A 23,886-nucleotide genomic window follows, 5' to 3' on the forward strand; every position below is an offset into this window, starting at 1 on the left:
TGATTACAGAAACAAAAGTCTCACCATTAAAAGCCATTGTCCCAAGCACACAGTTATAATGTTCTCATTATAATTGTATGTACTATGTAGCCTATATGACAGACTTGCACAATATTGCCTGTTTTGCTCTATTTCATCAATGAAAATAGTTCCAAACAAAGCCACAGCAGTTTTGCGTTTCTGACCAACACACAGCGGTGTTTCGTTACTGAATCAATCAGTCCATTTGAACGAATCGTTTGAATTAATGACTCAAGGATTCGCTCATTAACAGTGGTGGCAGTTTTAGTTTTATATTTAAAGTATCTTCAATTTTAAAATAATTTCATATATCATCAAACATCAAAACATACATTTGTAACTGCAGGTTAAATGGTTTATGTCACCTCTGAGCTGTATTAAACAGTCTGTGTAAATACATCTAAATGCCACTCTAGATGCAGCTTCTGTGTTTCCTCTGCATTGCAAAGTCGGAATTAGTTGATACTGATTTAATTTGAGGGGTAAGAACCCTATAGTGTTTTATTATTCTAATTGAATTTGAGTAAATTTAATAATTTCCCATCATAAATGATGCATATGGTACATTTAATTAGGGAAGAAAAGAATGCAGATAAAATGGTAAAAATCAATTTAGACTTATTGTAAAAAATGTATATCTGTCACTCCCCCGAACTAACCACCGCACAGGATATGAAAAATAACAAAAACTTTAGGCTTCAGCTGTCCACGGCCGTCCTAAACCTGCCAAAGTACCAGCACAATAAACACACTCAGAAAATCAACAAGATCCCTAAAAAAAGAATGAGATATTTTTTTGTTGTCGTCGTTATCGCATTCAAAAAAAGAGGTTCCCACATTCACCCATGGTACTGTATGATCAGTGCATTAATCTATAGTGGTTTCACATGGTACTCAATGATACTTCAGAGAATGCCTTGACAATACAACTTGGTATTGCCAAGCAACCATGTCCAAAAAAGTGAGTATTTTGGAAGTGTATTCTGTCCTAAAACAGTCAAATCCACTGTGTGCACTGAAGTGTTGTGGCCCTGAGTAGTGCTGTCCTCTGGTTTCTCTCAGCACTGACTTCCCATCAGGCCTCTCACATGTTTAAAAGAACGTAATCCCTTGAAATGAATCACGGTCGAATTCCAAGAAAGCAGCTCAATTGAGGGAGGAGGTGAATTAAAGCCGCGAAGACATATTGCGACGAACATGGAAATGGCGGTAGAGAGAAGGAGCAGATGTGTCAGAGTTTCTTGGCCTACTTCTTTTCCAGTCCTGCAGTGTGAGAATCTCTCCGAGCTGGGAGTAATGGACACAGGGGGAGGCTGAGCTTTACGCGTTCTCCACGGTTGCAGCGCCAGACCTTTCCAGAATGGAATGTTGCGTTTCCTGCTCAGTTCCTGCCATGTGTTTCTCAATTCCCCCTTCTGCCTTAATCTCTCTGTCCGCATGTGTCTTTGTTCTCGGACTGTGCCTTTGTCACCGTCTTATCCACTCATTGGATGCATGCTGGAAGACTAATTAAATTTGTGTGTGAGAATAGTTTGTTATGGTTTGGGGTGCACGTCTTCTTTTTCCCAAAAGTCTGTGTCTTCAAGTTTTGAGACGTCTATGTGTGTCTAGTGTAAAACCCTAAACGTTGCCAAAATTACTTTTAGCAGATCTTTGCATTTCAAATTTATTGTTTTCTTTACCAGGAAACCAAAGCAAAATTATTTTGGACTCATATTGCACTACCCAGATTTTTGTCCAATCATATGACCTCTAGAATGAAATGGTCCCTCCCCCTAAATACCACCTGGAACTGACTAACAATAGCATATTTAGTAGTTTTATATAAGCAAATTAGTGGTTCATAATATATATATATATATATATATATATATATAAAATAACATGATAAAAAACATGGAAAGAAAACTTCACTCAAATTCACAGAGACTTTAAGGCGAATAAACCCATATACTTTTTTATCTTCTGCCTTTATGCTTTTCTTGTGGCCTCATCATCATCATCAACATCTCTCTTCAAACACACACACAAACTTTCTTCTGTATTAGCTCCTCCTTCACCAATAACAATATTGTCAGTGTTATCATGTCCTACATAAAGCATAAAAGAATTCTTAACATGAACGAGCTCTCTGGAGTTCATTAAGCCCCTGGAAACCTTCCACTAATGCTCCCCTGTTATGTAAACAGTGCCTGCGAAAGTTGGGGGTGGCGTTTTTAACTATCCGAGGGCTGCACGCTCTGCCTTAACAGACGTTTTCTAAGGTCACCCTCCTGATTTTTCCCACTTTAATGTTTTAAGGTTTATGTTTAGGAGGTTGTCGTGGTGAAACTCTAGCCCTTGTGGAATGCTGCCCGACCACTTGTCAGCATTAGACAGTTTACCGTTGTTGCCGACGGCAATATTCATCAGAGGTCGGGAAGTAAGACGAGACAATGCAATGGAAAATCCTGCTTCCTTTTGTCACAGTTCTCTGAAAAGTGGAACCAAAGGGTAAAGTGCTTGCCTATAGTAACATGCGCGATTGCGCGTATAGGGGCAATCACATGACACTCATTTTTGTCCAAATGTATTCATTTATTTAAAAATGTTACGATGCAATTCTCACAGTAACTTGAAAATACCTTCAATTATGAAAATTATTTTAATTTATGAATGGCTTTGGTCAGCATAAGTTAAAAATGTCAGGGTGATAAAATTGTCCTCCTGAAATCATAATAGAGAAAAATAATAAAATGTTTGATTTAAAAAAAAAAGTAGTTTGGTATAATCCTCTATTATTAATTATTTATGTTTTTGTCTTTATGTCTTTATGAAAAATGTTTTAACAAAACTGCTTGACTAACATTTTGGTCTTCATGATGTATGACCAACATGGTCAAAAAAACAAAACATAAAGCAGGAAATTACATCATAAAGAGGACCCTCATGGCATAAATCTTTTAAAATATCAGTTAATTTGACTTTTTATGACAAGAAAACTATACTAAATCAAAATATATTTATGAATAAAAAATGTGTCATTTGTAAAATTGTCTTTTACCTTAAAAAAATTAAATATATATATATATTTGTGTGTGTACACTGACACATTTTCAAGGTGTAAGGAAATATGACATAACTACATTTCTAAGAACTGGACATGCTAATTTGTCATTGACCCATGATCTGTTTGTTGCATTAGCTAAGAATATCACAAAACCACTACATATTGTTCTCTTTAGACTTCAATACATATCCGTTTGGTGATTAATTCTATTGTATCAGCTTCTAATCTTTATGACTAAAAACACTGAAAATGTAAAAGGAGAGGTGTGTTGAAAGATTAGATGTGATGTGATTAGTCATTAGGTGTACCCTATACCCCAAACGGAAATAGTTTTGGAGTTTATCAAGCATGTCCTAATGTAATGATCAAGAAACCATTTGGGGCAAACTCTTCAATTCCTAAATGTTATAAGTTAAGCATTAACATCAATCCCAGATCAGATATGAACCTGGACATCTGTCAGCACTGTACCGAGACCCTGGAGTGTCTCAGCACAATGAGGGCAGGAATGAACTGTGCTGTCAGAGGCTGTTTGATAGTGTGCCAGCATCGGGCCTGTACTCAAACCTACCCTGGGCCACATTCCTGATGTATTACCCCGAGTAAACACTGTCTGCGTGGGGGCCCTGGGAAACTTGCGCACGAAATGTAAATATTTAGATAATGTCAGCATCCATTCAAAATGTTCCAGACCATCAGAAACCAGGTTACAGAAATACATCCATTTTGAATTATCCGATCTTTCTAAGGATAGCTAGAACTGAATTTTAAACGTACTATGTAAAGTTTGGCGGTTAAAAACAAAACTGCATGCATTTTACGGAAGAACATTGTTTTAGTTGTGCTTCGGTTCTGCATGTCTGCGGATGATTATGGTTATCCTACTGCTCATAAAACAATCGCTACTAGGCTTAAAAGATATAAGATGTTAGATATAAGACGATATTAGATGGAAAGGATCTCAATCTGATTAGCTTAAGACATTACTGTCATTTTTAATAGACATGGTTCTTTGAAAATAAATTCCAGCACAGCACTACAACAGCCATAATGAAATGACCCTTCACAATAGATAATGCTTTACAATGAAATCTGTTAGAGAGCTACATATGGCAAGTTATCTGTTCAATAAAATACTTTACTGACCTGTTGAGTAATAAAAAAAAACGCCATTTCCACTTCGCTTTTACAACATTTCAAATCCCTCAGTTCTCGCCATCTCCGAAAAGTCAATGTTGATTCTTGTTTTATTACGAGTTCAGTCACACTCTCTTTTTGCCAGCAGACTCTCTTCTGTTCTGCGTTTTTCCATGTTATTCTTTCTCGCTCGTTGTAACAACTAACCTATGCCACTCCCACATGTGTCAAAGTAGCCAGATAAACTTTTCTCAATTTACGGATATGACGAGCCGGGCAAGTGATGTATGTACACAATTTCTGGTCAAAACCATCCTGGGGTTTCCCAAAAGCATCGTTGGCCAACTATGATCGTAATTTCCATTGAACTCTATTGGTAACGACGGGACTTGCGACCATAGTTGGCTTTGGGAAACGCACCCCAGCTTGGTCTAAAATATAAACACTTGTAATAGGCTTTCCATAGTGAAACAGGGTAAGACAAAAACATGTTTTGGAAGGATTGATGATGTATTGACTCTTTGTTTAAATTTACTTCATTTTAACCAAAATAGTTACATAGTGTACCTTTTAAAATCTGACATTTTTTGAAATGGTTGAACTTCAGAATTTTTCTCATTATATAACCAAATAACTTATTATCAAGTAAGCGAGATTGTATTAACTGAGAATGTTTGCTCAACTTTATTGGCACACTAGAGGGGATATTTTTATATGGATTACATGTGTATTGAACCCTGCCATGGGTCATTTATTTCTTTATAAAGCCTTTTTTATTAATTGCACTCTTTCTGATAGCTTGACAGCAAGTTGTTGCCCAGTACCTATCTTGCTCTTGGCTCCGTTTAATTGCTCTTGAAAAAGACACGGGCGGGCAGCAGTTAGGAATATGAGGAAGGAATAACTGCTGGCTGTGTTACGACAAGCCAGGTGTTTCAGTTTCTTATCGGAGGACTTGTGGTTTGCCACCTGTTTCTACATTACTCAACTGTTCGCAGCAGGTGCATTCTTTGCTCAAGTTGGCCTGACATTCAGGGATTTGTCTGTTGACAACATGTTAGGGTTATTGATGGGTCACGATGGTCAATTAATTAACTAGTCCTCCAACAACCGGCTTGTCTGGGGGTTTTCTTTGGCCTTTTGATGGACAAGGGCCCCCTAATAGATCCTTTTTGCGTAACCCCTTCTTAAAAAAAATTATAATATATATATATATATATATATATATATATGTGTGATATTACATATAGACGACATCTTGTTTCCAATAATTGGCTTTTATATTCATGTAGCTCAAACAGTAGAGCTTGGCACTAGCAACGTCAAGGGTTTGATTCCCAGGGAATGCATGAACTGATAGTGTACTGAAGTGTAAACCTGCTGTCTGCCAATGCATAAATATAATGAAATGTAGATGTTGCATTGTCACTAACACTCTGTCCAGCAGTCTTGAATACATTTTAATTCACGTCCAATTAAATGTGGTGACTACCCCGAGGAAGGTTTGTTCGCTGCAAGTTGCTTATTTCGCGTCAACATCTCTACAAATTAAACGCATTTGGATTATTGTAGCATACAGAAATTGAAATGTAATTGGTGCAATTTCTTAGCACACTAAGAGAAATCAGAAGCCCCTTGTGAAAATTGGAATTTTGAAATGGCGAAAAGTAATTTTAACAAACATTCCAACAAACTCATCACTTTCATAAATGTTTCTGAAACCGATAAACTGGATCAAATACTGTTTGACCACCTTTGAGGTTTCGAACAAGCATCATACAAAAGTAATTTGTATAACCACAATAAATTTTTTCAACCATGATCTTAGTCAGATTTTAGATATGTATCGCACACCCAAGTTTTAGATAATTAGATCATTTTGATGTAAGTTGGAGTGTTAACAGCAGCAGGCAGGTTTGAAGGTGTGTAGATAACTGGCAGTGATCCAACCCACCTATCCTTACAGCCACACCTGATGGAATGCATTAGCTAGTTCAGTGTACAAGCTTACTGCAGTAATATCCTTGAGCGTGTGAACAAAGGAGTGCGACTCGAGACTAATAGTTAGGATGGTCAACTGTTAAGGAGAGTTCAGTGGAGTTTTCTCACACAAGACGTCTTTGGTGGAAAGGAGTATCTGTGAGTTGAATTTGTGTTGGCTGTATTTTTCAGCTTTTTAATGGTTTTCAGTTAATTTTCTTGTTCTGATTGCACTGTAAAAAGGATGCTAAGTTCTTCAAAGTTAAAATTAATCTAAAAAGATAATGTTTGAACTTTGTCAACCGGGCGATAACTTTAAACAAAGGCATTTGCTGTATGCACATTGTAGATAGTAAATTTGAAGGGAATGTGTTCATGAAGTTAATAGGATAGATAAACATTCTCCCAGTTTTGTAGTTCTGGGAATCATGCTTGACATGCTCCATACCCTGCTCAGTACTTAAAATGTAAGCACATCGTGTCACTGACACGACCATGGCAGGACTCTGAGGTCAGAACCTTTGGAAACATTTGTTGGGAGACCTATCTGTGGACTTTTAACTATGTCAGATTCCACGAATTCACTTCTGGGCACTCTGGTCGTGGAATAAACTGTTTATCTGAAACAGTCAAGGAACTTGAAGTTCGAGCGTCAGCAGGGGTGTGAGGGGAGGCGGCTTCTGTAGCCTATTTCTGTTTTTGCCAAGGTTGGGGGCGTATTAGAGAGGGGTCTGGTTTATTGTATGATTCAGACCGTTTCATAGCTATGTGAAGTTTTGTGTGAGTGATTCAAGAGTTCTTGTAATGAGTCTTCTCTTAAATTGTGTTGTCTGAAAGAGGGGTTTTCTAGGTTTTGAAACTCACAAAACCTGTCAAAAACTGTTCTAATAAAAATGATATTTTTCTTAAAGAAAATAAAGCCTATTTTATGACCTTTTTTGTTTGCATCCACACAATTCTCTTTACTGTGATGCAAAAACAAACAAAATCCAAACAGTGAACCCAAACCTGCAGTCATTAAATAACAAAACAATGTATTAAACTTATTTCATCACATACATTAACACGTTAACTTGTTGACAGCCCAGGAAAATATGATTAAGTATTTCAATTAATTTCAATTAAGTAATTAATTATGTCAATGTAGTATGTTTAACTGCTATGTAATCCCATATAAAATACAGAAATGAGAAACTCACAAGTAAAACATCCTGTATTACAGTAATGAGAATTTTAATGTAAATGTCATAATAAAAATACATATAAATGGCCTTAAAAAGGTTTCAGGGTAAAATCTGTCACTGACCTGTTTTCATTAGATTTGCATATATGGGAAGAATATATCTTTTAAATAATTTCAGAGACTTTTGTCAGTCCTTTAAGCATCAAAATTTCACAGACTACATTGAGTGTTATGGCATTTTGGGGTGGCATAAATGTAGCTTATGCCAGTCATTTAAAACTATGCACATCCCTACATCCTGTTTGGATTGAACCACTACCCCATGCTATTTCTACCAACTGATCTGGAACCAGCCTCACTCCCTTAAACTATTTTATATCTGTCAGAATTTCTGTCTAGTAGCTTACCTAACTACACAGCTGCAGTATGGTCCCCAATGGCTGTGAGGAGGTAAAAAAAACAAAAAAACACAAGGGCATTTCTTTTTTGGTTCTGTCTCAATCAGGAAATGAACATACCTCACATCCCCTATCTTTCACATGAAATATATTTCTTTCTACAACCCCCCAAAAAAAGCCTTTGAAAAAAAGTGTCTGTCTTTGGACCCCACCCCCATTGTTCTAACTCGCCAGAGTGCCTTCCTGTTCTAGAGTGGCTTGGCATTCGGGACCTCGCGGACCGGCTGTGTGTTTTGGAGCAACTTGAGGAGCTTCTTCAGAGCAGTGACCCTAGTGAATGTCAGCACGATGAGCAGCCAGTAGTGACACACGACAGCAGCCGCACAGGTAGGTGACCTGGTCGAACATACAGTAGAGTAATGGAGACATAAAAAAGTTTACACAGTGACTGGAGAACACCAGAGGAGCCTAGATGGGTGGGGTGGACATCAGTGGGACAAAATAAACCACTAGAAGTTATGGGTTAGTTCATTTCGGCTCCGTCCTACTCTGTGATTCAAAATGTACAAAAATGTAGAACCTGTTTGGATACAGTTTTTATCAAGTAAAAAGTCCTGTGCTGTATTTTATGCTTAAAATTATTAATAAAAGCAGTTTTTGCAGTAAAGGTGTTTAAAGTACAAGATCCTAAGGTATCCCCGACAAAGTTTCTCTAACTGGACGAAGGTTGTGTAAACACAAGTAAGATAAAACTGCTGACAAATATCTTTTTGGGACAATTTTCAGCTTTTCAAATATATGAAGTGCCACTTATTCATCGACAGAAATCAGCCATCATTTCATTCATCTTAACCGTGAGTTTTTTTGTGACCTCGCCATTTCATTTTCTCATCCTGCTTTTGTTTGTGGCCATCTCTTTCATTGACTCTAAGGAGGTCTCAGTGAGCGAAAGATTGGAGAATGACAGGAAGTGGAAGTTAAAGTATGAGGGTGAGGGGGGGGGGGGGGTCATTATGAAATGTATTTTTCTTCTTTCACTCTATCTCCCACTTTCTCTGGCTTTCCAAATTGGAAAGCAGTTGTACACTGATTCCTCTGTTTCTGACTCACTTTACATTTATTTATTTATTCACCACAGATGTTTCGGAAAAAAGCCTCATCCTCCTTGAGAATGCGGGGAATATCAGAAAGCAATAGACGTAATAAGTTCCCCTTCATTACTTTTTTAGATGGTGCATTAACCACTAAACTACAAACTCTGTTCAATGCCAGTAGTGGCAACCATTCCGGATAAACACCATTAAGAGAAACAAAGTATGTAAATTATAGTAACTTTTCATTTCGCAGTAGTAATGTAGTTTTAGAGGTGTACTACATATTACACTCCACATTGGCTCTATTATTATGGAATGGTTTCCACATAATGGCTTTGTATGCGTTAACAGCTCACTTGTTGTTTTAAATTGCTCTGTGTGATTTCTAAGTATCTACTATCTACAGCTCAAGCCGACAGTAAAGAGATTGGGGTTTAAGCTTTGAAGATGTGTAAGCTTTGGATAATCAGATGACTCAACTGCAATGCATGTTAAAGGAATGGAGCTGTTGTACAGTAATGTGGTATATACTGTATATGGCATTGGTAACATGATTTGCATCATGGGTGGACTTCAACACCTTGACCCTGGGCTCTTCCTGATCTTTATAATGCAGAACAATACAATACAATTTTTATTAATCCTCAATTAACAAGTTAATAGTGATTAGTAGTGGTTGAAGATCATCAGAGAGTTGCCATTGACACATTTAAAGTGGAAACTGGTGTCATAATTTAGCAATAATAGCCTTAAAGACTATGGTGCCCAGTTGTCAACGTGTAAAGAGTTTGGGACAGTTGGGGTCTGAGATTTCAGGCAGTTTTCTTAGAACATGCAGAACATTTGTCAATCTCCTTCAGTCTGTTTACTTTCATTTCAGATTCTTAAAATTACTTCTTTGTAACTACTTCATTATGGTATAGCTTGTGATAATAGGTAGTGGCTGTGTTTATTCATCATACATTGGTGTTTTTTACACAGGGAGTGTGGACCGTGCCCGAAGCTCCTCCTTCCATGAGGTGGGTAGGTCACGGGAGCTGGAAATGAGGGCGGCAGCCTCAGTTTCCGAGGATACATCAGGCAGCAGCGGTAGTGGCCATACAGTTCTGCAGCGGCTCTTGCAGGAGCAAATGCGCTATGGCGACGGCCGAAATTACCTTTCCCTGCAACAACAGCAACAACAGCAGCAGCAGCAAGGTCCAGTGAGTGGATACCCGGGCCCTGGCAGCCCAGGGGACGAGCTCTCGATGGTCCCTCACATTGCGAGGCAGGAGCCTCAGGGCCAGGAGCTGCAGACAGACAGTGGCATGGAGAAGCTCAGCACACGCACTGCAGGAGGAGGTGGCGGAGGCAGTGGAGGCAGTGGAAGCTGCTTGAGCGGACAAGGGCAGAATCCCGAAGACCTACCCACCTATGACCAAGCCAAGGTGCAGTCACAGTACTATCGCGGTCATCAGCCTCAACAACAGATGCCCCCGTCAGTAGGTGCAGCATTTTATGTGACTGGCCTCAGCAACACTAAAGTGCGACCCCCAGAGGGCAGGCCCACGGTACAGAGGGTGAATGGAAGCAAAGTTCACCAAGATGACGGGCTCAAGGATCTAAAGCAAGGCCATGTACGTTCACTCAGTGAAAGACTAATGCAGCTCTCTTTGGCCACCAGCGGGGTCAAGGCCCATGCGCCTGTTACCAGTTCACCACTTTCCCCCCAGTTGCCTCCACCTGGACTTCCAGGAGACTATTATAAACCCTCTGGGCCCCAACACAGGGGTCCACCACCAGACTATCCATTTAAGGCAATGCCCTCTCCACCCAAACAGCAGCAGCACCAGCAGCACCATCAGCACCAGGAGCCTGGACACTTCTACCCAGACCACCGTGGCACAAGCCAGCCAGCCAGAGCTGACATTCCTCACGTCCGGTACCAGCCACCACCAGAGTATGGCTCTTTCCGGTGAGCTAAAAGAGTGCTTACAAAAGCTAAAGCTATAGAGTTCAAAGCTAAAGTGTGGGCTGAATTATAGGACATTTGTGGGAACTGGAACAATACACCTCAAAACACAAATTCCCTCACATTCCCTGACTTATCAGTTGTTGAAAAATTCCAAAAGATGAATCTTAAAACAGCCCTTCCCTTCGATGCTGGGACATGTTGTCAGGAAACCAGTTATGGGAAAAGCCAGTTTTGCCTGTTTCCCTGAATTCATTTACCTCAGAGCCAGTGTGTAACATATAGCAAAAGAATGCATATCTAATTCTAATAATCATCTACATGTCACAACATGACAGTTTCTCTATTATGTTGCAGAGAACCAGGAATGTTGACCTGTGAAAAATATTTTTTTGAACGGTTGGAATGCATTACATAGTTTCTACTTTGGACAAGTCATTGTTTTCCAACGGTGATTTAATCTGTTAAAAGAAGCCGTTGGTGATGCACGTTTATATTCAGCCTAAAGCAGTGTTCTTCAACCCTGCTCCTGAAGGACCCCCCAACACTGCACATTTTCTTTGACCCATTTTCACATTAACCCATGTGATAATGAGCTGATGAGATGATTTAGGTGTGTTTGAATAGGGAGACAAAGAAAATGTGCAGTGTTGGGGGTCCTTCAGGAGCAGGGTTGAAGAACACTGGCCTAAAGTATTTGTAGGTCACTGAAAGTTCTCAATTTTTTTTTATGTTTACACTTTTGTAATCAGTCAAAATATGAATATTATTTATTTTTCTGCCCTCATTAGGTCAAGTAAGGAGAGTTCAAGTCACTCTCAAAGGTCTGTCCATCATCATAGCCCTTCATCTTCTGTTACGTCAGGGGGCTCTCTCTCCCGTGCTCAGTCTTCCACTCTCAGCAGCATCTTGGCTTCTTCCCACCATCCTCCACATATGGGTCACCAGGGAGAGCCCTTCCCCATGTGTGCTCGTAGCCCACAGGGGCCCGGTTCCCACCAAGGTGATCCATACGGCCCAGGTCCAGGTCACCCTCCCCATCAACGCAGCCATGTGTTCCCTCATGATCCTTACGGGTCAGCTCCCAGGGGCCTCCACATGCACCAGCACCAGTACCACCAACAGGGCTCCCAGCAGCAGCAACAGAATCCAGGACAACACTACTCACATCCACACTCCATGCAGGGGGACCCTTACGCCATGCTGGCCCGCGCCCAGCAAATGGTGGATATGCTGTCCGAAGAGAACCGCTTGCTTAAGCAAGAGCTGGAAGTGTGTGGGGAAAAGGTGTCCAAACTACAAAAGGTTAGACCGTCTTTGAAGGTTCACATTATATTATGATTATGTCAGGAGGCAGGAAAACGTCACCAAGTAAAGTTTGGTCTTCTGTGGAGATTCTTGAGGAGATGTGGGAAAAAATGCTGAATGCTGGTCTCATTCAGGTCGTAACGGGTACCACAGACATGTAACCCATATTGTAACAGTTCTCAAGTCTGTGGAAATGTGGGCCAGTTCACGATAGGCCAGTGTTTCCCAGTCTTGTTCCTGGAGGCAAACCAACCAACAGTACACATTTTGGATGTCTCTCTTATCCTACCATCTATTTCTGGTCTTTTTAGTCTCTACTTACAAGCTAATGAGTTGAATCAGGAAGAGTGCAAAAGTGTGTAGTGTTGGTGTGCCTCCAGGAACAGGGTTGGGAAACCCTGTAATAGGCTCTCAGATCGCTAAGTATCAGCTCTGTGAGCAGCACCATTTTGGCACAGAAGCCGTTGAAGAGATTTGAAGGTGTTCTTTGGAATGGACAATAGTTTTTTTTTTTTTTTTCATGCAAGGCTACTTTCCTTACTGCATCGTATCCTTTTGATATTTCAAAAATCCATGCTTTCTATAAGAAGTCTTTTTACTTTGCAGCTGGAGACTGAGATCCAAATGGTGTCTGAAGCCTATGAAAACCTGGCCAAATCATCCACAAAGAGGGAAGCTCTTGAGAAGACCATGAGAAATAAGCTGGAGATGGAGGTGCGCAGGGTACACGACTTCAACAGGGACCTAAGAGGTGAGAACAAAGCAAGATAATTGAATGGAAAAGCAGGTTTTAAGAGAGTATTAGGAGAATATTATGAAAGGAGTGTCCATGAATTGTAACTTGCGACTATATCACATCTTATGAATAAGCAGTGACTCCAAAGCATATTTGTGTCATTTTTATTATATGTTTTGCACTAAAGTTTTAGTTTTCGGTGATATGCATGAAAATCAGTAGATCTGCTTATGGTTGACAGGATGAAATGGATTCCTGGATCACAGTAAGATATAACAGGTTGCAGTAGAGCTTCCAAATTTTGTTAACATTATGTGTATGAACATCAGATGGAGAAACACTACAGGGTCAGTAAATGAGAACTGGTGGTCCCCCCTGGCTCCAACATTCTGTCCTTCCCATTGAAAGAGGCTTCTTATTCTTCTCCAAGTTCAAAGCATTTGAAGTTTCATTCAGTTTGCTTTCTTTTGTGTCATATCTTGTGGCTCTGTGTAGTTTCTATTGGAATCCAAAGAAATAGTCTCTCGCTCTCATTTTTCTGCTGCTGTCAGCAGGCCCGCACCGCCAGAGTGTGGCCACCTCTACGATCATGCCTCACTGTGTTCTTTAGTCCAGCAGAGAACAGAGAACCCCTGATTTATGGCAGTATGCCCAGACTTTGTCCACAGGGAGCTCCAAGAGTTTTACAGCAAATTTTTCTTCTCTCTCTTTTGCCGTTCTTTCTTTCCCCCTGTGATTCTCATATATTCTGTAGCCTGATATACTACTACAGATATTGTTCAAGCATAGATTTGACTAAACGAGATTTCTTGCAATCGATAATTAGTTTTGTTTGCAAAGGCATCCATCAATATTACTCTTGATTATTTTTAGAATCAGGGATTTCAACAAATCCCCAATCATAACTATTAAACTTCAGTGCACATTGTCCAAATATGTTTGTGCTAGGGACACACATGAGTTGAGTGTCAGTAATACTTTTTGGCAACTTCTTGGTAACCACTTGTAGCCTCATTTATATTTTAAATTTAGATAAGAATCTTAATTTTATTGAGAGGCACTGAGGCACAGTGGGGGAAAGGCATTTGATTCTGGAATGCTCATCTCACAGTCTGGTTGACTTAACACGAGGGAAATATTGTTTTAACGTTTGGCCTGCTTCCTTGATGAATGGTTTGCCATTTAAAAAAAAACAGCAACCCCTTCTATATAATGGCCCTTTTATCTGGGCCAGTTTTTGACTTAACAGCACAGTGGGAATTACGGCAAGACCGCTCTTTGGGAATTGTAAAATAAAATGTTTGTTAGATTTTTGTTTACCAATTTGCTGAGCAACCAGTCCCAGTGGTACATAATTTGTGAGAAGAGTCGTGGAATGTGAGTTACATATTCTAGGGTGATTTTTGGTAGGATGGAGAATAGTGCACTAAGCATCTGTTGAAATAATCACAGCTGTTTGCTGCATTTATTGTGTATGAAGTGAATATCAAATATTTCTATTTTGCTGTTAGTATTTTGGAAAGCCTTGATTGTGGTTTTCTCTACAAAGAAATAATAACCACATTTGTTAATGAGATACCATACAAACCTTCACATGGATACATTTGATCTGTTTGACACAGATGGTCTGGTTTTGGGATCCTATTTTCTAACACTGATTTAATCTCTCACACAAACTTTAGTAAACATTGTCATATTTTTGAACTATAAAATCAGGGGACAGTATGATTGTATTGTCTCTTTCTTTCTATAGAGCGAATGGAAACAGCCAACAAGCAGCTTGCAGCAAAAGACTGTGAGGGCACCGAGGACAATCGCAAAACCATCTCACAGCTTCTGACTCAGAGTGAGTGGACCTCTACATCTAGTAGAAATTTAGAACTTTCTTGAAGCCAATGTGATGCACTTGTATTTATCACGGGTTTGTTTTAAAATACCATTTATTTGTAAGCAAATGTCAGTTGCAATATATTGGGAAAGAAAGTGCAGAATATCCATTTTACTCATTTATCAGATAAAGAGAGTCAGAGAGAGAAGGAGAAGCTGGATATCGAGTTGAATTCGCTTCGCTCCACCAACGAGGACCAGCGCAGGCACATTGAGATCCGTGACCAGGCCTTAAACAATGCCCAAGCAAAAGTGGTGAAGCTGGAGGAGGAGGTAAAGCTCACTGATAATCAAGGGTACCCGTGTACCTCTTTAGGAATTCGTTTTACATGCTTTGACTCACTCTAAAGCTGTGTTTTACAAATTTACGACGTATTCATACTTTTTAATAGCCATTTTTTTAAACATTTTATGAATTTAAAATTGGGACACCACCACAGCAATGCAGACATTTAGGTTCCCATGTTCATATTTTCACCTACATGTTAACAAAATTCATTTACATTTTCTACAATTTCTGTGACCATATTTCTGCGTTTATGTATATGTGTGCCCCCTTGTGGTCCTATTGTACATCATTCTCTCAAAACTAAAGAAATCTCAAATGAGTTCTGTTTTCATTTATTTATCTATTTATTTTGGACTTGTAATTGCTGAATCAAGCCGCCATCCAAAAGAAGGTTTGAGGTAGTTTTGGCCCATCTTAGAGAGGGCTTGATATATTCCTGATACTACACAGTTGAACTGACCATTGAACAATACAGCATAGCAGATTGCATTTTGGGAAATAAACTAACATCTGTCAATATTTTCTGCTTATGAGTGTCTGTTGTTAGTGAACAGTGGGTGAACTTTATTAAAATGAGCATTAAATGGACATTTCATTGAGTCATAACCCACTTACCCCCAAACACATCCCTGTGGTACTCCGCCTCAATGTTTAAGCTCAACCTTCTCAAGTTCTTTGAAGTCCTTCCCGTCAACTTCTCATCTCTGCAGTTAAGATCTTCAAGCTTGAGTGAACCGTTGGCTGCAACTTTCTTTGAAACCACACAACGTACTGAGGCCAAAAAAAGCTTCAAGAAAAAAAACGAGAAAAAAAACATTCAAACCGATGTAGCGCTGATGGTTCTGAACTCCGCTCATGAGTGTTTGTAACAGTTGGAGTCTTGGGTTTAGCTCTTCTGGCGTGCTCCCAGATGGCCTTTTGGCCATCGTTGAACGGGGGGCACACCCTTGCGTCCCAAAATGCACCGGGCCCTTCCACTTTTGTTCTACCCTGTCACAAACGCCCGCTTGTTCCCTGAACAAAGCCTCTTGAGTTGTCTGGCATGAAAGGACTTGAAGATGGCTGAATTCTTGCCCTCTCCACCCACCCCTTCCAAACGGGAGCCAAATACTTTAACACTCGCTCTCTCACTCTTCTGTGTTATGATGTCTCCCCCCCCCCCCCCCCCCCCCCCGAGCTAAATTGGGGCATTCATTTTGGCTGCAATTGTGGCCACTGGTGGATTTTAGAGATGTAGAGGAGAGAGAGGTTGAAGGATACAAGGAGGCATTGTAAGGTGGATGGGGGCTTCTGTGTGCAGCGCGAGCAGCAGCGTCTGACCTGCATTCTCTGTGTTTGTATAGCTGAAGAAAAAGCAGGTATATGTGGAGAAGGTGGAGCGGATGCAGCAGGCTTTAGCACAGCTTCAGGCCGCGTGCGAGAAGAGAGAACAGCTGGAGCATCGGCTACGCACTCGACTGGAGAGGGAGCTGGAATCACTGCGAATGCAACAGGTAAGTGATGCACAAGCTTACCTCGAATTGGCCACAATCTGGAACAGAACTGTTTGTTATTATAACAACCTTATTTCCAGCAAAAGATAACAATATTCAGATATATATTTGTGTGAAATATATATATATATTCCTCTTTGGACCTTTCTCCAGACCCCAGTTTGAAAACCCTTGTATTAAACTGCTCAATGCAACCAATTCCTCTTTTCACACAAATATCCATACATGGATGGGTCTCAGTTGTAGACAGCAAGAGCTCATGCTGTCCCTGCGGAGATGAGCTGTTTACCTCTTTCTGTGTGTCGAATTTTTACTGACCCCTAATCTGGAGGAAAGGTTGCAACTCAGCCTCCTTTGTGAATGTGTGTTTGTGTTGAGAGAAGAGGATGAGAAGGAGTAGTAGACAGCTGTATTCTTCATTAGGGGCCCAGAAACTGGACATCCTTCCTCTGTGCTGTTCATTCAACCTGGACACCTGAAACAACCTTCAGATGAGATAAGAATACTTTAGATCAGCGGTACTCGAATGTTAAGGTGTGGTCACATTAGTGAAATTTCACAGACAAAAAATGCCCATTGTTAATAGTGTAGCTAAATATGAAGCACCACTCGCACAGATGTCACTTTCAAACCAAGCCTAAAAAAAAAAATTCACAAAATAATTAATGATTTTCCCTTCTGGGATTTGATCTGTATTTCCCCCTTGGGGTTAAAGTGCAATCAGAAACAACAAGCCAAAAAGACAAGATGGCAGGCCCTGCCTTTGTAAACAGTGAAAATGTAACATAACATAATGTAACATAACATAAAATGGGTGGATTGGGATTGGTGGGATGTAAAAAATAAAATCTTGCATCACAATAACTGTATTGTGATTGTCAAAACATTTGGTAACTAAACAGAATTTTAATAAGTTTAGTGACAACACAATGTTTTAATGGTATTTGTGATTTGATTCTGATCTTGATTCAATATCGTTTCCTTTGGATAAATATTAGGTACAGTAGATACATGTAAATTTTTCAACAAAAAAAAAATCTCACCTAATGCTGTAAACATACAGAGCCCTGTCAGCTGGTATTATTATTAAAGGTTAAAAATAACATCTCAAATTAAATATAATGCGTTTTTTATAATAACAACGTTATAATATTTTAATGATAAAGGTAAAAATATATTTAATATGTAATATAGTTATCATATTTAGCAAAATACTCCTCTCTATAGCAATTTTTTAAAGTCCAACTAACGTCATTAAATGGCTTTCCTGAGGTAAATGTAACGTTATGTGACATATTGTTCTCCAGCTGATTAATGGACCTCTTTCCGCTGTTGAAAAACACTGATCGATCGATTTTATTACATTTCGTTAAGTTGAACTGTATCTTTCAAATTACCTATTGATCATACGTGTTTATTTATTATTAACTAGAGTAACAGATGATCGGTTCACGTGCCGCTTGAACTCTGTCAGAGATCTGTCACGTCACATTTACAAGCGCCAAAGCAGTGTTTGTTTGAATTTCGTAATTAAATTGACAGAATCTGAGAGCTGAGAATCTGTTTCATATCAATAGTAACCTTCTCTTTCTTGTCTATTTGCTTCACGATTTTTCTCTACGTGAGAAAATGGATGTGTGGCGTGAGAGTGTGTAAAAAGTGACAATTGCGTGAGTCTCACGGTAAATTCATGAGAGTTGGCAGCCATGCGGATTCAGTTTGTAAATGTTTGTAAGACTGGGTTGTTTTTTGGCGGGTGTGCTTGTGCTGCCGATATCAGTGTGGGGAAATCTTTTGCCTTTATGCAAAATCCCTGAACACGTGGAGTCATATTGAAATAACTGTATTTTGCATGTGTAAATTTGCCAAACAACGGTAAATGTGACTACACCTTTAGGCCGTGTGACCACCAAAGCGTTTTTTTTTTTCCTGAGGCTAGCATATTTTCCCAATTGTTTTCAATGGGAGCGGCGCTTTTTTAAAACGCCAGCAGCGTCGCGAGGCGCTGAGCGTCTATTTCACACTGAGCTCGAAGCGCTCTACGTTTTTTTCTGGTCGCCGAGAGTGTTCAACTTTGAAACACTGTCACTTTTTACCCACCCGTCCAATCACAGTGGAGGAGGGGCGGGTCAAATACAACACCGACCAACCTCCACATTCTGCTTGTACAATATCAACAGATGACAACAAGAAGCATAATAACAGAGCATAATCATTTAAAACAAGAGCCAGAGCAATCTATCTGTGAAAAAAGATACTAGCAACACTTCCGCTGATATTCCGTATCATAACAAGCAAAGCGCCTCAACAAAAAAAAAAAAAAAAAAATGCTGCGCTGCCGAAGCACTCAAGCGCCTACAGCTAGGTATTTTCAGCTGGCTAAAGCTCTCTTCAAGAGCCAAGTGGACAAATTTTGTCTGTCTGCAAGAGTCCAATTTTAAAAATGCCATAAATTTGGTTATTAAAAATTTGATTGCTTCATAAAGACATGCTTTGGCTATGTTGCAAAACCTAGTGGGCTAATCTCACTGTATACTGAATACATAGACAGTTAACATTCCAACCAAGATTGATAAGTGATTATTTGTAATGCTGTACATAGGCAGCAATTCCATACAGCACACATATAGAATCCCTCACAAGAGACTCATGATTGATTAGCATTTGCTAAGCTAATGTCACAATACTCAAATAAGCATAAAAGACTAATACAAATAAAATAAAAAAAATGACATGGCAGTTTGCATTGGTCCACTCAATCAACTCCACCTGGCTGTCACCTGTCAAGAAAAGTTCAGACTTCATGTTTAGAGAAATATTAGGGATGGATCAGAGTAATGCTATCGATCAGGAAGGGCTACCAATGTTATAGTGTGGAATAAGCTTAGGCTGTAGGTTAGGGGTTTAGTATTTGTTTCAGTGTTGTGTAGGCAATCAGCACTGTAATTGACATGACCAATGAAATCTTAGAATCGGCTGCGTAGGCGGGGTTTGCACTTAATTGATTTGGGAAAGAATTGACACAACTGACTGCGATTAGTTTCATTCATGATATGTTGCTAAGCTACTGATGTGGTGGTAGACTCGACTTCTGAACAGATTGATTCCGATAAAGTTTGAGGTTTGCATGTTGCCAAGCTAATGACTCGGGGGCCGTTTACACGACACCGTTTTCAACTAAAACGTAAAAAAGTATATGCGTATAAAGTATAAAACGGTGATGTCATGTGCATGCGTATTGTGTGTTCAATCTATAGGCGCATAGTGTTTCTTTACAAAGTGACATCGCTAACTACTGGCCTGGCAGCAGAATGCAGCATTTTTTGTCGTTTTCCTGGATCCGTGTGAACAAGGATAATTTTGACGTTGTCATCTGTATGCAATTTAAAAAAAAACTTTTTTAGTACATCATTGTCGTGTAAAGGTACCTTTAGGAAGCATAAAATATACAGCACAGGCAATCAATCAGGTTAGCATTGATGGCAACTCTTGATATTGTCTTGTTTAGCTAACTTAAATGGGAAAAATAGCTATTTTTAGTCCGAATTGAAGATTTCTTATTGGTTCTCTCTCTCTCTCTCTCTCTCTCTCTCTCTCTATCTCTATCTCTATCTCTATCTCTATCTCTCTCTCTCTCTCTCTCTCTCTCTCTCTCTCTCTCTCTCTCTCTCTCTCTCTCTCTCTCTCTCTCTCTCTCTCTCTCTCTCTCTCTCTCTCTCTCTCTCTCTCTCTCTCTCTCTCACAGAGGCATGGTGGTTCTCAGAACACAGTTGGTCCTGAGTTCAGCACAGCAGCTCTGATGGAACACCTGAGAGAAAAAGAGGAGAGGATTTTGGCCCTGGAGGCCGACATGACCAAATGGGAACAGAAATACCTGGAGGAGAGCGTCATGAGACAGTTTGCGCTGGACGCCGCTGCTTCTGTGGCCACACAAAGGTACGCAAGTTCACTGCTATACACTAAGCCAACACTGTAGGAATACATAGTAAGTTATTTGAGATTTCTCAAGGGTATCGTGCTGAAAACTAACATTTTAGCAAAACAATAACACTAAACTGGAACTATAAAGTGCACTACAGTACGAATGGGAAACTATAGAATGTGTGTTTATTTAACAGATGCTTTCATTCAAAGTGATTATGAATACTGAAACTACATAAAATGAAACTAATAGGTGTAATTGCTATTAGATACAAACAAAAGTATCTATGCATTAGGGCTGGGTAAAAAATATTGATTTCTCGATATTAATCGATTCTCATTTTTACGAACCGATATCGATTCTTAAATCTCAAGAATCGATTAGTCATCCTGTTTTCATTTGATGAATGAATGGAACATTGAAGCGCTCATCCCATCCAATAAATCGCAATAATCTTTGTGCTTTGTTACTATTGATACTAAATTAAGTCTCAAATTTCAAATTACGTCCATTTTCTTCCGAAATTCAAAAACATAAATAGTGTTTTGACGCTGTGGCGTGAGATCGCTCTGGCTCAGCTCAGCTCAAGAGAAGCAGCAGCGCGGAGCGCACATGATCTTCTATTCTGCCTTAATACCAGTTACAGCGCGAAATAAACATGAATGAACGTCTGAAAGTGTGTTAAAAGATAGAGTACAACTTATCGAAATCCGTATCATGTCACATGGAATCGCTCAATCAGTGTTTCAACCGTGGAAAGACGTCAGTAAAAAAACTAGTAAACATTGTCATGTAACGTCACATTTACCTTATGTGGAAATATGGAAAAACCATATGTGACCATAAACTCGTTAGTCAGCTAGAAAAATTAACTCTAAAGAGGAGCATTTTGCTAAATAAATGCACCATATTACATATTCATTATAATTTTTAATGTTCTTTGATATTTAATGCATGTTTGAATAAATCTGGCAAGTTTTTATGACAGCCACCATTTAAATGTTTATATTTCATATAACTTTATTATTATAAAATAAATAAGTGTAATTTAAGTGTTTGTATAGCTACAAATCAGTTAATTTTTACCTTCAATATTATATTAGGCTAATGAAGAAATTGAGAAAATTTGCCATGTATTGTACCTGATATCCAAAATAATCAATATTAAATCGAATTGGAATTGAATCGGATTGCAAGCTTGTAAATCGAATCGAATTGTGAAATTTGTGTCAATACCCAGCCCTACTATGCATGATTAAATCTAAATGAAACAAAACTGAAATTTAAAAATACCTCCAAAACAACATAAAAAAGTAACTAGTTAAATTTGACTGAAAATCAATAATTTCTCATTGTTCTTTGTGTTACCTTCTAACCTATCCAGAGACACGTCCTCTGTCATCATCAGCCACTCCCCCAGCAGCAGCTACGACACTTCGGTGGAGGCACGTATCCAGAAAGAAGAAGAGGAGATCCTCATGGCCAACCGCCGCTGCCTGGACATGGAGAGCAGGATCAAGAACCTGCACGCTCAGATCATAGAGAAGGACGCCATGATAAAGGTGCTGCATCAGCGCTCGCGCAAAGATCCGGCCAGCAAATTAGACGCCCCGGCCATGAGGCCCTCCAAGTCCCTCATGTCCATCGCTATGGGCACGGGCAGCTCCAGCGGCTCCAGCGGCTCCGGGCTGCTGTCACACTCTCTGGGCCTCAGCGGGAGCAGCCCCATCACGGAGGAACGCAGGGAAGACCGCAGCTGGAAGGGCAGTCTGGGTACGTGAGTCCAGTGTGAAGGGAGAAATAGATCTGAAATGAACCCTCAGAGAAGTAATACAATACTACATATTTTCACTAATATTGTGACACTGAAAACTGGAGTAATGTCTGCTGAAAATTCAGCTTTAACATCACAGGAATAAATGACATTTTATATATTCATATAGGAACCAGTTATTTTAAATTGTTATTATATTAATAACATTACATGAAACATTACAAAAAAAACTTTTGGCCGGTAGTATATTTACCCTTTTAATCTCCCAACATGCCAAAATCACACATTATGAATCTCAAAACATGAATTTGTATACTGGCAGAAATATTGCAGTGTTTTATTATTTAGGTCTATATGCAAGGGACAATTCATGGCTATCTTAATGCACAACGTGGAGGCAAAGAACTAATCGACGCAAAGAGCATTCAAATCGTTTAATCTAGCCATGGATTATCGTGTTTATACCATTGTCATTTGCCAGTATTAACAACTTAAAGCTTTTATTGATGTTTGCAGTGCAATATTTAGCCGGAAGAGTTACATTCTGCTTGCTTTGAAACAGACACAGAGATAAAGTAGTAAAATTACATTTATTTTAATGAATGAATTTATAGCATTTATTGAGAGAAAGAGATGTGTGCGCGAATAACCTGCATCTGTTCAGCGTCTCTCTCTATTAACAATGAAGCTGTGAGTTTATTAACTTTACCCCCTCGTTGCTGATAAATATAATGTAGCGGTTCAGCTGCGAAGCTATTTTATCAATAAAAGTCGTGGGGCAGCGTTGAGTTTCTGTGTATTCTGTGTTTCTGTTTGAGCGGTGCTATCTCTTAGTGACGTATGTGTGTGCGCGCACTTCATTAAAAACAGTGCATTAATATAGAACAGTGATTAAACTGACTGGAACTACCTGTGCATTAAATGGTTTTATTGCACACCTTCCAGCAAATCATAATTGAGTATTCAGACAGATTCATAAAAGTACAGCTCGGAAATGGTCGTTTCCCAATGATATTAAAGCACATGTACTTGTATACCAAGTTATAAAAGTGGTGAAATTTTGCAATATAGTCTATTGATGTATCCTGTCACTCAGTCTGATTTGTTCCTCTTCATGTTCCAGGTGTTCTGCTGGGCCCAGAGTTCAGAGGTGACTCTTTGAGGACAGGGTCCATCTCCTCCTCTCCATCTCCAGTCCTGCCCTCCACCCCGATGCCAGCTGCCACACACTCAAAGACTGGCAGCAGAGACAGCTGCACTCAGACGGAGAAGGGTCAGGAGGCCAGCAAGCCGAGCACACCTGCCCTGCAGAGCGTTCCCGGACCCAGCCGGATCAGCAGCCCGAGCCCCGTCTACATACCCGACCGCATCGCCGGTACAGCTCGCACACACACACACAATCATGTTAAAGTGTGTAAACCTGCTGTGTGTTTCTTCTGTGTTTTCATTATGGGAAACCAACTCAACAACCACTAATGACAGGTTGAATGGCATTGAGCTAAATGTTTGTCTTTCCATGCAACTGGTGAGCCGTGGAAAGTAAAACAAAGGACAAATGGATAAAATTATCAATGAAATTACTTCTTTTTTTTTTTAAATCCAGATTATATAAATTATCAGCAATACATTGAACTTGCAATTCATACAGTAACTTTAATATACTT

General features: G+C 39.6%; 1 protein-coding gene across 3 annotated transcripts in view; it reads left to right on the top strand.

Moving 5' to 3' along the window:
- amot (angiomotin) overlaps positions 1-23,886 on the top strand; it is a 32,972-nt gene that overhangs the window by 7,591 nt on the left and 1,495 nt on the right. The window contains exons 1-12 of one of the 3 annotated variants that reach the window (XM_056262188.1): positions 6,239-6,346; positions 8,021-8,155; positions 8,907-8,967; positions 9,844-10,816; positions 11,605-12,118; positions 12,728-12,872; positions 14,611-14,703; positions 14,872-15,017; positions 16,377-16,526; positions 20,272-20,462; positions 21,833-22,221; positions 23,346-23,597. In XM_056262188.1, coding sequence (XP_056118163.1) covers positions 8,907-8,967; positions 9,844-10,816; positions 11,605-12,118; positions 12,728-12,872; positions 14,611-14,703; positions 14,872-15,017; positions 16,377-16,526; positions 20,272-20,462; positions 21,833-22,221; positions 23,346-23,597 — 2,914 coding nt within the window. In that variant the 5' untranslated portion in view covers positions 6,239-6,346; positions 8,021-8,155. Of the gene's footprint in view, positions 1-6,238; positions 6,347-8,020; positions 8,156-8,906; positions 8,968-9,843; positions 10,817-11,604; positions 12,119-12,727; positions 12,873-14,610; positions 14,704-14,871; positions 15,018-16,376; positions 16,527-20,271; positions 20,463-21,832; positions 22,222-23,345; positions 23,598-23,886 lie in introns of those variants that run through there. The other 2 variants (XM_056262187.1, XM_056262186.1) reach the window with 2 other exon arrangements.

This window comes from Rhinichthys klamathensis, unplaced genomic scaffold (genome assembly GCF_029890125.1).
Source record: "Rhinichthys klamathensis goyatoka isolate OS25496 unplaced genomic scaffold, OSU_Roscu_1.1 h1tg000191l_1, whole genome shotgun sequence".
NCBI lineage: Eukaryota > Metazoa > Chordata > Actinopteri > Cypriniformes > Leuciscidae > Rhinichthys > Rhinichthys klamathensis.